General features: G+C 35.4%; 1 protein-coding gene across 3 annotated transcripts; it reads left to right on the top strand.

Moving 5' to 3' along the window:
• Positions 1-15925: 15925 nt before the first annotated feature.
• Positions 15926-18510, top strand: LOC111879660 (uncharacterized). Of its 3 annotated transcripts, XM_023876124.3 has the most exons (6): positions 15997-16071; positions 16244-16286; positions 16624-16782; positions 17747-17798; positions 18034-18100; positions 18229-18510. In XM_023876124.3, exons 3-6 carry the CDS (start codon positions 16627-16629, stop codon positions 18317-18319), a joined length of 366 nt encoding a protein of 121 aa, XP_023731892.1. In that variant the 5' UTR covers positions 15997-16071; positions 16244-16286; positions 16624-16626; the 3' UTR covers positions 18320-18510. The 3 variants fall into 3 exon arrangements, with proteins under 3 accessions (XP_023731890.1, XP_023731892.1, XP_023731888.1); XM_023876122.3 differs by lacking the exon at positions 16244-16286 and having other exon boundaries at positions 15926-16071; XM_023876120.3 differs by lacking the exons at positions 15997-16071; positions 16244-16286 and adding an exon at positions 16323-16505.
• The last annotated feature ends 367 nt before the right edge of the window (positions 18511-18877 follow it).

The raw sequence follows: 18877 nt of genomic DNA, 5'->3' as shown, positions 1-18877 counted from the left end.
CTTGTGGTCCGCATATATGGTATACCAGACCACATACAAGTAGTAGCGCCAGATCTTGAGGGCGAACACCACCACCCCTAGCTCCAGGTCGTGGGTGGGATACCTCGTCTCATGAGGCTTCAGCTGCTTCGATGCATATGCTATCACGTGCCCCTCTGCATCAACATCGCGCACATCCCGGATATAGAAGCATTACAATAAACCAAAAAGTCCTCCACACCATCGGGAAGCGCTAACATCGAGGCTTCGCACAGTCTCTGGTGAAGGGTCTCAAATGAGGCATGCTGCTCAGGACCCCAAGTAAAAGTAACACCCTTGCGGGTCAACCTGATGAGAGGAACGGTAATCTTGGAGAAATCTTTGATAAATCTCCGATAGTAGCCAGCTAAACCTAGAAAACTCCTGATCTCTATCGGGGATCTCGGAACCTCCCATCTCATAATTGCCTCAATCTTAGCCGGGTCGACCAATATCCCATTCTGATTAACGAGGTGTCCCAGGAACTGGACCTCTCGTAACCAGAAATCACACTTGGAGAGTTTATCATAAAGCCTCTCTGTCCTCAAACCTCCAAGAATCTCTCTAAGATGTTCCATGTGCTGCTCTCTGGAGCTTGAATATACCAGGATATCATCGATGAACACGATCACCGATCGATCCAACATAGGCCTGCACACTCGATTCATGAGTTCCATGAACATTGCCGGTGCGTTGGTGAGCCCGAAAGGCATCACCACAAACTCGTAGTGCCCATAACGAGTCCTAAAGGTCGTCTTTTGGATATCCTCCTCGCAGACTCTCATCTGATGATATCTAGATCTCAAATCAATCTTGGAAAACCAAGACACTCTCTGCAACTGATCGAACAGATCTTCGATCCTTGGTAGAGGATAACGGTTTGTGATCGTCAGCTTGTTCAACTCCAGGTAATCAATACACATCTGGTGTGAACCATCTTTTTCTTGACAAAAAGGATCGGCGCTCCCCACGGTGAGCTACTCAGTCTGATAAAACCCTTCCCTAACAGCTCCTGGAGCTTTGAGGATAACTCTTGCATCTCTGGTGGCGCAAGGCGATAAGGTGCCTTGGCAGTAGGTTCTGCTCCCGAAACCAAATCGATCTGGAACTTTACCTACCTCTCGGGAGGCACACCCGACAACTCCTTGGGAAAAACATCCAGAAACTCGCACACTATCGGAACCTCGGCGGTAGAACTCAGCCTCTTGGTGGCAATCCGCGTATCCATCACATATGCCAAAAATCCCATAGAACCCTGCTGTAGACTCTGTCTCGCTCTGGCAGCAGAGCAGAAAGCTGATCCAGATCTAGTACCCTCGCCATACACCATAATCACTCCCCAACTAGGGTCTCGTATACTCACTAACTGACGCTCACAATTGATCACAGCTCCAAACCGACTCAACCAGTCCATGCCTACTATGACACAGACATCACTCATCGAGATCGGTACTAGTTCTATCGGGAACTCAACACCAAAAATCTCTAGTACACACCCCTAGATCATATCAATAGAAAAAACCACATGCTCGTCGGCTATAGAAACCCTCAGAGATCGACTCAACGCCTCACGCCGGATACTAATGTGACGACTAAAAGCTAAAGACATGAAGGATCGACTCGCACCCAAGTCAAATAACACCAAACCAGGTACAGAACTCACAAGAAAAGTACCTATACACAGCACAATATAAGCACAACATATCTCGAAATAACATAAATAAGGAAATACGTACCGGCCACGACGTTAGGTGCTGTCCGGACCTCCTCCGTTGTTAGCTGAAAGGCTCTCACACGAACCCTCGATGTCTCGAACTTCGCTGGTCGACTCTCAGTAGCACGTAATGCAGTAGGTGCAGATCTTCGTGCTGATCCCTAAAGAAGTCGGGGGCACTCGGCCTTCCGATGGCCGGTCTAGTTGCAATGGAAGCAAACTGCAAACCTCTTGGGGCAGTCCTTCGCCATATGCCCCTTTTTTCCATATTTGTAGCAAATCCCCGCTCAGCACGATCCCTCGTGACTCTTGCCGCACTTACCACAAGTGTAGCCCTTTTGGCCCCCAGTCCTAGCATCAGCAGGCTTAGCCCACTTCGTTGCCGACTGCGACTGCACTGGTCTCCGGTCCCTACCCCGAGACTCCTCCTCCTCCCCGGTCTGTAACTCTAGCTCGATCTCCCTCCGTCTAGCATTGGTCTAAAGCTCATCAATGTCCTTTATGATGAGTTCACCACGAACTCTTGTATATCCCTCCTCAATTTGCTCATATACTGGCTCACACGTCCCTGCTCAGTAGACACGTGTTCAGGGCAAAACAACGCCCTCTCGTGAAACATCCTCGTAATCTCATTCATTGACTTGTCTTCTGCTTGAGAGACATAAACTCCTGGGCCAAACGTTCCCTTTCCACCGAGGGAACATAATCATCTCGGAACAAGTGGGTGAACCTCTCTGTGACAACCCAAAATTTCTACCATGTACAACCATTCAACTCAATCAAAGTCAGACTTGTTTCTGCTATCTTTTAGCATTGTTTAGGGTCTGTTTGAGCATTCTAAGCCTAGTACATCCAAGGAATGAGTGTTAGGAAGTATCTGCTGAAGTTTTAAACCATTAAGCAAGCCATAAAGTCCATCATGAGGAGTTTACGACCACATCACATGAGTTTACGGCCATAAACTCATGGTGGCCGTAAACTCATGGCCTTAAGTATGATGTTCCATCACTTTTCCCTCATTGTTCACCATCTCAAGTCAAGAAACCCGAATTCTCTCTCAAGTATCATAAGGATCTTCATTTTGATCTTCAAATATGTAAGTGTTTCATCCTTTGATTTGTTGATACATCTCCTTAACTAGTATCATGTGACATCCCCAAAATCACGGCCAGAAAAGACCGGTTTGTTTATGCTTTGTTTAAAAATCAGAGTTACATTTTAAATGAAAGTGTTGCGGAATTTGTCCCAAAACAAAAATATGATAAAGATTTATCAAAAGCATTTCCATAGAAATGTATTTCATTAAAAGACTCGGGATGTCATGTTCGTACAGATCAAAAGCATAAACAGTACAATATAAGCCTTACTACATTATTTCATATCTACAGGCCTATATCCGTAATCCCTCGTCCAAAACATCACATCTATGCTCATGCGCCACTACCTGTAATACATAAAACTGAGTGGGTCAGGCTTGGGAGCCTGGTGAGCACATAGGGTTTTCAACCCACAATAAATAAGTTTATTAATTTCATCAATCAACAATAACCCGATTACCCGTTCCCGTTATCCTCACTTTACGTCCCTAAACACCTATCATAAGGGACCTAGCCTAAGGATCATCATCGGGACGGACACTACTGCTAAGGGGATTCCTCAGCAATAAATGTCCTAAAGGCAACCATGTGGGGGATGGAGTACACCGGTGAACACATCGTTCACAAACACCTACAGGTTGCGAGCCTGCTAGTGTTCCACTGGACTGTCTAGAAGAGTCCGTGGTCGTCATCCATACTCCGCTAGATGACAGAAACAACAACATCAACATCGAGGCCTCTCATCATTTTATCACACATCAGCTATTACATCTACCCATGTTTTACCCCAACATTTTCGTAGATATAAAATACATATACAGTTTAAATCATTGAAAACATGTATAACAATGTTCATCTAGCATAGATAGCAAGTATTCAGATAATATGCACATATAGCACGTAATTTATATAAAATACTTCATATCTATGTGTAAGTTGAAAGTAACTATGCACTCACCTGAGTAGGTGGTGACTCAGCACTCGGACAGCGCTTCGATACTCTCAAAACGATATTCCTTCGATAAAACCTAGTACCGATACCACTAGGGTTTAGTTTAACGATAACCGCGACAAATTAATTAGTCCGAGTATTACTAAGCGTTAATAATACTCGATATAACTCATAATTATAGCCCAAATAATTATTTTAAGGACCTAATAACATTCCTATAATTATTTGAAAGCTATATTAAAAATTGCGTAAGCGTAGCACACTTACAGCGAATTTTATCGAGAACCGGGACTTGATTGGAGCAACGTTTCGAAACCGAAAAACTCCTTTTTCTCGGGATACCGGGAGCCTCGGGGCTTCCCTAGGGTGCTAGGGGTTTAACTAGGGTTTAGGGGGGGTTTGGAACTCTAGAGAGAGAAAGAAACTAGAGAGAGAAGTTATTTTTGGTGTGAAAATGTGGGCAGCCTCGGTCCCTTTTTATAGCCTGGTCCTCGGACGTACGCTGGGCGTACAGGTCCTCGGACGCGGGGCGTAACTTCGGATCAGACCTCCAGGTGGCGAAGGCTCGGTGGTGCGACGTGGCTTCTTCTGGACCGAGAACGGCTAAGCGAACGCGGCGCGTACGAGGCCGAACGCTGGGCGTAGCGAGGGGCGACGCGTCACTCATCCGAGGCGACTTCAGCGATCATCATCGGACGGCTGGGAAAGCGCCACGTCAGCGAATTCGTATCAGACCTCGCAAAAACGAGTACAAACTTTAAAAATTCGTAACTTTCGCGTACGACCTCCGTTTTCGACGTTCTTTATATCCACGCGAAGGTGTGAACGTACTCTACAACTTTCGTTTAGACTTCGTCGGCTAATTTTGGCTTGATTTTAAATTTTATATTATTAACAGGCCGGGACACGATTGGTCCGTTAAATCCTCATAACTTCTTCATCCGACATCCGTTTTCACCCATCTTTTTCTCGTTACGCTACCCTTAACGAGATCTTTGATTCTCGTTCAGGTCGTGTCAGCTAAAAACCGCTCGATCTAATATTCGAATTTCGGGCTGTACACTACTATTCCGAAACTTCGAAAAATCATAACTTCTTCATACGAAGTCAGATTTGGGCGTTCTTTTTATCGATGTTCTTATTTTAACATATTCTACGACTTTCGTTTAGATCGCTAAGGCTAAATCTCACTCTATCGTAAATTCACTATTTACGCTTCCCGGTATCGTGCCGGTTTTACCGTAAAACTTCGACGGGTCATAACTTCTTTGTTATAACTCGGATTTCGGCATTCTTTATATGTACGGAAACCTTGAGACATATTCTACAACTTTATGTAGAGATATCGGGATTATCTCATACTTTAATTTTGACGCTTATTTTTATTATTTATTAATTATACACTTATAATTAAATAATATACACATAAACACACATAATTCACATAATACTCAAATATATCATCTTTATTACTTCAAAAAGAGTTACAAGAGTTGACCTAGACTATTACATTGACAAAAATGCTTAGCCCTGAAACCCGGGCGTTACATATCACCCTTTGATTTCATCCATTAACTTCATCTTTTGGGTTAGATCTTCAAGAACACCAAGAACACTCTAGTTCTTTGGGCCGAAATCAACCCTTTTTGCTTCCATATCGTAAGTATCTCTTCCCTATACTTGTTATATAGTAGAAGCCCTTGATTTTCATCCTTGAAATCAACCAAATCCCAAGATCAATGAGATTTTATGGCCAGGAGCATCTCCCTTGGCCGTGAACCCTCGTTAAGGCTACTAGTTGGACATAAACTCTTCTTAAGGCTTGGATTGGGTCTAGAACACTTCCTTTATTCTTGTAAGACCTTAAATCACCTCTTTGGCACAAGACTTGATGAGTTTACAGCCGTAAACTCATAGGGCCGTAAACCCTATGGCCGTAATCACAAAGGGTCGTGTACCCTTGGCCGTAAACGCCATTATGTGGCCATACACCCCTTATATACAATCATATGTGATTTTAACCCTTCCATTCAAGTGTATCCTAGTCCTTAAGGTGTTTCCCTTCATCATTAAATTGTATATACACTAATTATATCCATATATATATATATATATATATATATATATATATATCATTATGTGCTTAATAGGATCTGTGTGTGTTCAAGTCTTCACTTGACACTTAGCATCCTATAACGATTTTACATTCGCATCACTCACTGCAGGTGAGTTCATACCCTTAACTAACCTTTTAAACTGATTTTAAATGCTTTTATGGGGGGGGGGGGATACAAGTTGAAACATCGTAGTTATTTCAATCACATGTGATTAATAACTAGAAAAAACATATAGATTTCTTATACCTCAAATCTTTGTTATCAAACATCTATTTCAAAATATTTTTATCAAACTCATTTTTTGCTAAAACTATTTATCAAACTATTTTAACTTATATATATTGTCAAAATCATGTCTATATAGATATAGTTATATAAGTAAGGTTGAAAGGACTTAGGACTGATAACTCGCTTTATTTCCTATTCCTTGTTTGGTTGTGGACTTAGAGTATCCGGTTGTTTGTCCAAGTGTCGTTTGAACCTTAGTTATATATTATGTATATGTATATAGATATAAAAGCTTTTATCTCAGTTCAACACCTTTGTGTAGCAAAGGTGTATAAAACACACTCAGTCATTCAAACAACATTGCTAGTAAACTATAATAGGTAGAGTTTAGGAGATTACTACTCACTATTTCTACTACAATGAAACATACAAAAGTAAATTCATACATAAGTCAGTTCAAACATACTATAACGAGGAACAGATAGAGCATACTATAATGAGAAACAAGGAGGAACATACTATATACTATACAAAGAGAACATACTATACACTATACGGACAGAGCATACTATAAAAATACAAGAATACTATAACATAAATGTGAGCCACTACTTCGGGGCATGGCATCATACTGTTGTGTCTCATTTTGTAACCAGAGTCTCCTGGAGGGAGAGCGTGAATTTGTGTATAGATCTATACTGGACTGACTATCCTACAACTTGCAGGTCTACGGGTGACGAATGTCATAACTTTTCGACGTATTTCAGTGTCGTGTTTATTACTAGTCGATCAAGTATGGTTATAACTATATCACATTTTACCTTAATTAACAATTGGTTTAAGGTAGTTAGTACAACAATAGTCACTATATACAATACTACAGTACTTTATTATTTTCTCATTGCATTCACATTATGATCTTCTCACATAAACGGTAATGTAAAACTATATTTTGTTAATGATAGTCATACTTGAGAAAATACACACTCTCACAAGAAACAAACACTCAGAACATTCGAGTCATGGTAGAAGGCTGCATTTTAGTAGAAAATATAGGATTTTCTAAGAGATTACAAACATTTACGACAAACTTTCATTGCAAACATTTTCAGACATTTACAACATTTGCAAACACTTTTCTTCAAACTTATACAACATTTGTGTAACAACCCGAAAGCCAGGTTAGTTTTATGACCCTTCTATTTTGGATAATTGACAAATTAGTCCCTTAAAGATTGAAAGGTGGATTTAGTGAGTACGCTGGGCGTACTGGGGGTACGTCGCGCGTACTCGCGTGCTTATTTTGTACGCGGGTCCATCCGGGTACACTGGGCGTACCCAAGGTTACGCCGGGCATAACCGGCCCAGATGCAAAACCCTAATTCCTAGCCTTGCACTATAAAAGGAACATGTAGTCCTTTGCCCTAGCCACCATACACCCTTGAGTGAGTCCTTGGAGAGATGAGATTTGTGCTTTGGCGTGTGTGTGTATTTTTTAGCTTGAAGTTGTCTTTTCAAGGTGAAGAAGGAGAAGAAGGAGCCATTGTTGGAGCTAGAAGTTGAAGAACAAGTATAGATCCGAGCTCTACAGTGGTTGGAGATCCTTTCTGAGGTATAAAGCTCAAAGCTTTCCTTGTTCTTCATAAGTTTTGCTTGTTGGACCATTTTTAGGGTTTTTGGTTCAAAGTTGGAGACTTTATGTGCAAAGAGTCTCCATAAGCTTAGATCTGACCTTTTCTAGTGTAATATGTGTTAAGGAGTCATAAAAATCTAGTCTTGGACGTGGATCTTGTGTCATGCATGACTTATAGCCTCATTAGGGAAAGAGGAAAGGTGTTTTGAGCACAAAATGACCCTTACAGCCATGCAAAGGCTTAAAGGTTTCAACGTTATGGATTAAGACACATTAGAGGAGTCAGATCTGATGTTTGGATGCAACTCTTAGCCAATTAAGACCTGAATGTGTTGGATAAAGAAATCGGGCATTACGCTGGGCGTAATCCCAATACACGCCACATAGAGGGTCGCGTACCCCGTTTCTGGAAAGCAAGGGTACGCCCCGCGTACAGGATCTGGTACGCCCCGCGTACTGCTTGCTGTTGACTTTTAGGGTTTTAGTCAACATGTGGATTTTTGGGTCAGGGAGGGGTAAAATGGTCTTTTACCCTTCTGTGGAATTTTAGAAAGGAAAATAGTATAGCCTTGAGAGTCGTTAATGATTTGGAATAATTATTTGATGTGATTAGGCGAGGCTAGGTTGTTGTTGCGAGATTCAGAGATTTCGAGCACATGAGACACTAGACATCATACAAGGTGAGTCTTCTCACTATACTGTACCTGGAAGGGTACCTATGTGTGACCGGAAGGTCTGGTATGTTATGAGATATATGCATCGTATGAGTTGCTTGTTTCGTATGCGCTATGTATGTGATTTGTATGCCATGTTGATATGGGCCGGAAGGCATTATGTTATGGGTCGGAAGGCATTATGTTATGGGCCGGAAGGCATTATGATGTGGACCGTAAGGTCAGAGAGTTATGGACCGGAAGGTCGACACGGGTAAGACCGGAAGGTTTACCAGGTTAGGACGAAAATCCCCTAAGACACATGGACCGGATGGTCATGGCCTGGAAGGGCGTATGTGTGTAAGTGGTATATTGGGGAACTCACTAAGCATTTATGCTTACAACTGTTGTGTTATGTGTTTCAAGTACTAGCGAGGACCGTGGGAAAGCGTTGGCATGACTCGTACACACACCCGCAGGCGGATTTGGATTTAGTTGATCTTGGGATTTGACATGTTTTGTATCATGACTATGTTACATTGGATTTTTATGGTTGGTTTGGAATGAAATCATGTTTTAAAGAAATGAAAATTTTGTTTTGAAAATTACGTTGTTACAATATGACACTAAATACTTATGAACTCACCACCTTAAATGTTGATCATCTCTTTCAAAATAACTTGTATTCTCAGGTCATCGGTAGACAAGTACCGATGGCATGTTTTGAGAAGACGGAGCACTTGCAGACTTGTCTTTATTTTGAGTATTCATTTTTGGGCCCACCTGATTGTAACATGCCATTTTTGGGCTTTAGGCCTAGTTAGGTGTTCTTCGTCCATATTGGGTCATAGAGGCCCTATAGTGGGCTTAGATGCCTTTGTGGGTTTTCTTTTATGGATTTGGGCCTTGGCGGAATAGAGGCCCAATAAGGCAAATATAAAGGAGCCTTTTTGCCTTAAGTCAAGAATTAGGGTTTTGGACTTTCATGTTAGAATGTGACCTAATTTCTAATTAGGGTTTTATGTTTGTGTGATAGGGAGAGGAGTTCGTGAGTCATCCATTGAGTGCGATTTGATACCCACAGTCTGAGGTGAGTCTTCCTTCGTAGTATTCGTGGGTCGAAGGCACCAAGGTCGGCCCACTAGTTTATATGGTAGTGTGATGATTGTATTTGTCAGTTATTCTTGTATTTGTTTGATGACTTTGTGATTTTTGTTATGATGTTATGTGGTAGTAGTAGGGGTGAAATAGACCTGGTATCCGGTTCAAATAAACCGAAGGGGATTGCTAGCACCCAGATATGTTTGATAGTATCCAGTTGAAATAAACCGAAGGGGTAGGGAAGCACCCATATATGTTTGGCAGTATCGGTTGAAATACACCGAAGAGGTAGGAAGGCACCTAGATATGCTTGACAGTATGTTATGTTTCAGGTACTTCCAATTCGAAAGGGGAAGGACCCGACCTGATCGCACCAAATCAGTTTATGTTTTTCCATACTTAGTGATTTTGAGAATTTGTACTCCGGTAACATGATACAATTACACTCTTTTGACTATTTTGATATCAATTTCTTATGAATTAAAGGAATTTAAAAACAAAAATTTTATCTGTATTTTTGGAATGTTACATGAGAGATGAATGAGAGTTAATTGATCAATTCTGAAATCGGTGAAGTAAAATCCACTTAAATGTGATGAGGGAGACAATGGTATTGTTGCTCTGATACCATGTCAACGTGATAATCTTTCATGCCCTTATATCATTAATCAATCACAATAAATACAATATACAAATTAGATTGAGCCTAATACACTGTAAATATATTGGGATATACAAGGCTAAATACATCATACAAATATGTAACTAACAATCATAATGTATTATAAATACAAACTCAATAACAAATATGTGTTGTACTTCAACAACACATGCTACAACGCTTAATTATGGAATACTTGGATATAATAACAACAAAAGAAATTAAAATTCTATGGTAAAAAAATAAAAACTAGAAGGAAACAACTCAACATTCTATAATCTTATATATTTAATTAAAAAATATATTTAGTAGAAAACTAGTCCAACAAATACCTAATACATAACGGTTCTAATAATAATAATAATAATAATAATAATAATAATAATAATAATAATAATAATAAGAAGAAGAAGAAGAAAAACAATAATCCTCTTTAATAAATGAAAATAATTTTGCCACATGTCACTTTCTTATTAAATTGGACACATGTCATTTTTTGGTAATTTTGAATAATTTTTTTTCCATTTGTCATTTTCTCATTGTTTATCTTTTCTTAATTAACACATCATATTTACAACTCAATTAATAATTGCCTTAATTGAAAATAACAATTAAATTACAATATTACAACTCATATACTATTAAATATGTTTCCTTTTAAATTTAAATTTTAAATTTTAAATTTCAAAATTAAATAATTTTTTGTTTAAACCTTCATATTTAATTTTTTTGTTTTATCCAACCCGTATAACATACGGGTTTCACAACTAGTCTATACTAATAAATAAAACTCATTTTCTGCCACATGTCATGTCCTCATTGATTTGGACACATGACATTTTAATAAATTTTTAGAATTTATTTATTTCCACATGTAATTTTCTGATTTGTTCACATATCATAACTTATTTCGGTTATAATATTGAGAGAAATAAATGTTTCCTTAAAAAAGAATTGATATATTTATAATGTAATAAATGTCATAATTAATGAGAGCTCTAAAATTGATATTGATATTAAATTTAATGTTTAAATATTGATATTAAATTTTTATTTTTAATAAACCCGTGTATTACACGGGTCTTACGCCTAGTAATAATAATACTTAAAAGGGATAATGTCATAAAAAACCTTAAGTTTGACAGAAAATGTCGGTTTTACCCTTTGGTAGATTTTTGGTTCGTTTATACCGCAAACTTGTCATTTTTTTGTCGGTTTTGCCCTTGTTACCTGCAATAGCAGGTTTCCAGGTTATTCTGACTTATTTTTTGCGAAAAAACCCTTAAGTTTACAAATATTTTGCAAAAAAACCCTTAAGATTATAAACATATAAAATATAAATATATATTCAAAATTTTATAAAACTAAATAGTTTTCTACTTAAACATATTTTAAGCTTTATGTACGATAACTTTTATATTTGTTCAATATAAAGTTTTTATATTTAAATTTTAAAAAAGTTACCTAGTTTTATCAAAATGTAAATATTTATTAATTAATACTTCAACTTTTCAAAGCAACATTAAAAAACGTCTGTTAGCTAATAATAATATGACATTAGTTATATTCAATTAATTTTTTTTAAAAAAAATAAAAATATTTTATATGTTTAAAAGATTTGTATTTCAGAAATAATAAACTATCATATTTTTTTATAAAAATAAATATATTTATATAACAAATTAGACAAATATATTTATATTTTATATGTTTAAAATGTTTATATTTATTTTTGATGTTTAAAATGTTTATGGTATTTTTATAAAAAAAGTGATAATATTATTATGTATTTAAACATATAAAAAATATGATATGTTAGTATTTCTGAAATACAAACCTTTTAAACATATAAAATATTTTTATTTACCTTTAAAAAAAATTAATTGAATACTTGATACCATATTATTCATATTAACTATTTTAGCATAATTAATTATTAACTAACAAATGTTTTTTAATTTTGTTTTGAAAAGTTGAAGTATTAATTAAGAAATATATTTAAATTTTGTTAAAACTAGGTAACTTTTTTTAAAATTTAAATATAAAAAGTTTATATCAAACAAATATAAAATAATTCATAATTAAGAAATATATTCAAAAAAAAATTATAATCTTAAGGGTTTTATTTGCAAAATATTTATAAACTTAAGGGTTTTTTCGCAAAAAAATAATTCATAATTAAGAAATATATTCAAAAAAAAATTATAATCTTAAGGGTTTTTTTTGCAAAATATTTGTAAACTTAAGGGTTTTTTCGCAAAAAAATAATTCATAATAGCCTGGAAACCTGCTATTGCAGGTAACAAGGGCAAAACCAACAAAAAAATGACAAATTTGCGGTATAAACGAACCAAAAGTCTGCCGAAGGGTAAAACCGACATTTTTTGCCAAACTTAAGGCTTTTTATGACATTATCCCTACTTAAAACTAGAACAAGTCTCAATCACTTCCACACTTTAGAAATCGAAACTGAACCCACTCACATCGATTCTATTCCAAATTCAAAACCAACAGTTCTGGAACAATTTTGATTTCAAAAGCAGCTACTTGATCCCGATACTCACTCCTACTTGAAATAAAGATGGAGCATGCAGACTATAAATAAATCAATAAACGATGTCTAACACGTAAAATATGTAATACAAACATTTTGATCAAATTCAATTAAGATGGTGTTATATGTACACAGAATAAAAATGTGAATTAATGAACGCATTATATGTTCTAACTACTAATGTCGGTGGCCCTTTCTTTTGCTTTTCATCCCTTCCACTTTTCTTATTTTCCATTTTGACAATTCATTCATATTTATCCATATCAGTAAGCACACTAGTAACTACATACTACGCATCGTTTTTCTATAAAAAAAAAATTTACAGAAATTTTTTTTTTTATAGAAAAACGATGCGTAGTATGTAGTTACAGAAATTTTTGTGAAAACCAATAGCAATGCATTTTTCTATAGCAAAAAAAGTAAATGTAATATCAATACGAAAACAACAAACTACTATGATTTTAAGTATTCTATCAACTTACATAATACTGTATACAACTTACATAATACTATATACTTATTACTATGATATTTGATAAAAAAAATAAAAATAAAATAACAGTGTATTTCGTTTTTTATTAGCAAATATAGTAGCAAGCTACTATGTTTTCTAACAACAATAGTAGCGCATTTTCTTTCATCAAAAATGGTAAATAGCAATGTATTTTCTTTCACCAAAAATGGTACATGTAATATCAAAAGATGTTTATACTCAATTGAAATGAAAATACAAACAACATTTTCGTTTACTTTCAACAAATAGAAACTAACTTTCTACTACTTAAATCTAAGGCTGTCAAAATTGTATCAAGGAAAACCAACCAACATGTTACCAACCGAACCAAGAAAGTCGGTAGCCATTATGTTTGGTAGCTAACATGGTTGGTAGGTAGTATTGTACCAATAAAGGAATCTTTGTACGATATTGGTACATAAATTTGAATATCATGGTAATACTGTATCAACCAATTCATTTATAAATGTAAGTGTGTGTATGTGCATATACATATATATATATATATATATATATATATATATATATATATATATATATATATATATATATATATATATATACACACACACACACACACACACACACACAAAAATTGTCAATTGTATTTAGTGTTTATAGTTTTAAGACTATGATATAAGTCATTTAGGGCCTGTTTGATTATAGTCTGATTGGGTCTGGTCAGACAAAAATGTCTGACCCAATCCAATCAGCTTGTTTGATTTATGTAAAAAATTCTCTGATTCGGTCCATAGATAGCTGACTCGGTCATGAAAAAAAAAGATGCTGACCGAGACCATTAATCTTTTCTCCCTAACGTGCCCTTCTCCTTCTTTTTTCCCCAGACAATCAAACTCTCGCTCCTCCGCTCATATCATCAGTAATCATCGTTTCTTCCTCCAACAATTCCCCCTCGCCTTCCTCATATGATCGACACTCACCGTCGACACTCCCAAGCTGAAATCGACTCTCAAAAAACGACATGCTTACCGCTCAAACAGCCCCTGAAATCGCGCCTCCATGCCATCATCTCTGAAATTAACTTGTGGGTCTTCTTGAGTATTTGTAACTGTTGATGTTCAATGATGATTTTGACGAAGATCTTGTGACGGTATGAACTATTTTGGGTCGTTTTTTTTATGTTTTCTTCCTGTTCTTGTTTTTTTTTTCTTGATGGGTTTGTGGGATGATGTTTATATTGAGCATGTCCATTCTTTGCTTTTGCTTGTCATGTTACAATACATCTGGAATTTGTGATGATTGAAGTTAAAAGGTGGTTGGGTGTGTGTTTGCAGGAAGCAAACTTGTGAGTTGCAGAACAATACATGAATGTTTCTGGAATGGGTGGAGATGGGTGGGGTTGAATGGTTAATCGATTCGATTGGTTTGCAATTTTCTTTGGAATTCTTGTAGAAAATTATGTATAAATGTTTTATTGGTTAAGTTGCTTATCCTTTGTTCTTCTAAATTGGCTCAAATTTCATTTGTTAGAACAATACATGAATGTTTATGTTTGCTGTTCTTCCCTTTTTTTTCTACACTGATTATTAGGGAGCCATGAAACTGAAGCTATATTGTCCTTCTAGGTGTTCTAGACAATAGGAATGATGCAGAGTGGTTTGAGGCGTTAGCTGGTGATTGGTTTAAGGAGGAAGTAGAAATTCTGTAGAATTATGTATGTATGTTGGTGCTTCATAGAAGAGATCATCACCCTCTTTGAATCTTGAAGAATGCAATATATAAAGCTGTCAATTGGGTTGTTACTCATGTTTTTGGAATAAAGAAAAACACTCAAATTAGTTTGTGTATATGTAGAAATTCAATCATTTTGTAAATCAATATAATTGTGATAATGATTTTATATGATTTGATGAATATTTATAATTAAGAGAATTGTTTTGACAAAAGTTTACACGAGTGTAATTGTGAGAATTGCTTTTGTATTAAATGATATTGCTATAACTAAATAGATTCATGTTGTGTTGCAAACATAACATAATGGTAAAATGGTCATTTTGATTATTCAGCAAATTCAGTCAGATGCATAACCAAACAACATGGATTCAGTCAGATGTAGATTCAGTCAGAATTTCTAACTCAATCAGCTTCTAACCCAGTCGGCAAGTATCAAACGACCCCTTAGTTGCATTAGTTGATATTTACTACCACGTTAAATTACAAAATTAAAACGTTACTTTAATGGTACTTCATTAGATATTTTTAACAAATTAAAGAACTACATAACTAGTTTCTTCACTAATCGTTAAAATTATCTGATTTATATTATTATCAATTTGTACCAATCAAACCTGTAGGTAGTCAAATATATTAGTGTTAAGTATACGTGGTACAATACCGGTAGAATTGGTACAGTATCATGTTCACCTCTACTTAAATTCATTAATATCGTGCAGCAACGGGTAAAATACTAATTCTAGAAAAAATTTCAAAGTAATTAACGTCATGTTTAATGGGTGGTGCTTTTGGATAGCTCTAAATGTGAATGGATGATCCTTGTAAAAATCCGCGAGCCAAACAGATTGAAATATCCCAAACTTAAAATATTCCTCTAAAAACTTTGAATAAGTTTAATCAATGAAAAAAAAAATCAGTATATGAACTGATGGAAATATTTAGAAAATACAAAAATTATTGACGGATCAACGGCCCATTTATTTTGGATACCCTTGTGTGGCCCTTAACAAGCTAATAGCCAACTGATCTGTAGCCCATTTAGGTGCCCCTTTAAACCTTCTCCATTGTTGTCGTTCACCAAGCGACGGTGGTCACCGGGACATAAATCAGCGTCGGATTCATCATTTTCAAAAGGTTTGTTCCGGATCCTTCCTTTTGTCTCTTGTTCGATTCACTAAAAACTTAATATCTTGTTGATCTTATAATTCGAGAAGCTATCTTCAAGCATTACAGTTTTAGTTTGGATTATTGTGTTGTGATTGTTGATATACCGAAGACTTTGGTTGTTTGGTCTTCGTTCCTGCAGAAAACATATGCGATTGCAAGCTACACTTGTTACGTTTTGAAAAGTAGGTGGAAATTTATTTATGGGTAGTTTAGCTAAGTTCGCGAACACACTGATCTGTCATGCTGAATATTATGATTCATCTCCAACAAATTTTTGTGCGTTTTCAGTTGTAAAACCTTAAATGCCGTATGTTTGATTAATAGTCTTCTTGATCTAAATGACGATACAAGTATTGTCCTTGAAAAGTGAAATTGAGCTCTTGAAACTGCTCCTTGATGCTGTATGTTTTAAGTATCTCCCGATTTTGTAATAATTATTGTTTTATAAATTATAGCAATTGTGATTTGGGAGAAACAGATTCTAATGATATTTGTTTTTGTTGTTTTAATGCTTTGAAGCCAATGGCCGAAGCTGGGAATTCAATGCTATATTCTCTTCTTCTCTTTGTTGTTACTCTCTCACTGCAAGAAATGTATAGAGGGAAGTTAGCATCATCAGAACTGTTCACCATACTTGGAGGATTCACCAGTTCACTTGTGTTTCTTTTCTTACTAACTGTGAGTTCAGTCTTATCTATCAACACTTTTATGCATTTGAAAATCTGCAATGATGCATCCATGCACTAATTCATGTGTTGGGGCTCTTTGATAAGGGTGAAATTGTGGATTTAATTTTTGTTTTTGTTTGATTTCAAACACCAAAATGAATATGGTGACATAACCATTACCTTTCATTGGATTTGTGCAACTATAGTCTTCATGCTCTATTGCTCATTTAGCTGGTTTTGTGATCTCTTTTTGATAATGAAATAATAATTTGTTTGGTAATCTTGATTGAATGGTGTTTTTACCTATCTTGATAAGAGCCAATAGTCACACACTATAGATTCATTTATCCAATATTTCAAATTTTCGACTCTTTTAGCATTATCTTGTTATGAACTGAGTTATAACAACAGATTCAATAACACAAAAAGTAACAACAGCTTCAAATATTGATTGATAACCTCAAATATACCCAAAAGATTACAAGAACAATGATAGTTTAGCTGATTCGAGATAGCCAATCTCCCAAAGAATAAATTCCAAATTTCACACAAAAGATAGATACCTCACTCCCTGCCCACTACCCTCTTCTTATACTATCTGTCATAACAAATTAACTAATATAAAATGCCTAAAATGCCCCTGCACTAATAAGATTATCTTTATTTAATGATTTTCCCATATTGCCCTTATCTAACATATGTGGCCGAAGTTGATGCATAACATATCTTTAGTCATATTCTTTCACAAATCCCTTCAAACATTTCCAGGATTTTACCCACCAATTCCAAAAGTATATCTACATTCTATCCACTTGGCAATTTTGGTCCCTTTACTCTTTCGTGTTACGAGTGTCCAACTTTGATATTACATTACTTATTTTACTTCCAAAACATACTCACAAATGTGAATATTAATTCTTGCTATATAATTGATGATGATAAAGTGCTTAACTTTGTCTTTCCCCTTTTTACAGTTCATTGGAAATTTCCAGGAAACTTCCGGGGTTAAAACTGGATGGGGTGCAGGTGACTTGATATTAGCCTTCATGCTGAATATGCATTAAGCAATTTATTTTCCTCTTTTTACCGATATAGGCAATGTACTTTGTTTTTTACTTATAAGAGCAATGTACATGCATTTTTACAGCATTATGTTATTTATAAGTACATTGTTATTAATCAACTTATTATGGATAAAAAAAAATAAAGCACATTGCTATTATGGGTAAGTAAAACTTCATGATTTTTTTTTTATTTGCAGTTATTCTAGCTGAAGCTGTTGCTCTTGTTGCTGCTGGCACTGTGCATCGAGTTTGTATAACAACTTGGTACCTTATCTTACTTTTTTTTTTATTATATATATATTTTTTATATGGATTACTAAATCTAGTAATTGATAATCAACTACAAATTATTTGTTGAAATTGATATGAATTTTTTTTTTATTTTTACACAGCTTTTTGTTCTCGGCTGCGATATTGTATGAGGTAAACCAGATTTCAGGGGTTATGGCTTCAAAAAGCGAATCCAAAGGTCGAAGGCATTAAAATCTGAAAACATGTTTTTGTTTTGATTGTATCCTTTGAAGTAAAAGATGATGATATGATAGATATAATATTTTAGACCAATTTATACTAGACTGTATGTTCTATTTTTTTTTTATATGGATCATGGTAAAAGACTTAAGAGTATGCTCATTTTTACAAAACTTCAATTTCAGGCATATTATTTTCAACTATTTTTACTTTTGATTTATTATTATTATGATTGATACAAATATTTTAGACCATAAGGGGCGGAGCTTTTGCTTTGCTTTGGAGAATGTTTTTGGAATGAATGGAATTAAGTTAAAGAAATTAGACAAAATTGTCAAGAGTTTGGATGTTGGGAAGTGGAATAGGTTAATTTGATTCATTTGTATGGTTTATTTATAAATATATAATAAAATATGTTTACTTGTTTTGACTTTTGATGTATATATATTTATGATATACAGGGTAAAGTTATAGTTTTTCGCCTTATGATTTGTTCATTTTGATGGATATGGTCAATGAAAAGTTTTTATGACAGTTTTTTCGTTTCTAAATTGACCAACATTGGTTAAA

Source organism: Lactuca sativa, chromosome 6 (assembly GCF_002870075.4).
Source record: "Lactuca sativa cultivar Salinas chromosome 6, Lsat_Salinas_v11, whole genome shotgun sequence".
NCBI lineage: Eukaryota > Viridiplantae > Streptophyta > Magnoliopsida > Asterales > Asteraceae > Lactuca > Lactuca sativa.
The sequence above is the reverse complement of the archived record's forward strand: the minus strand, read 5'-3'. Positions and strand labels throughout refer to the sequence as shown.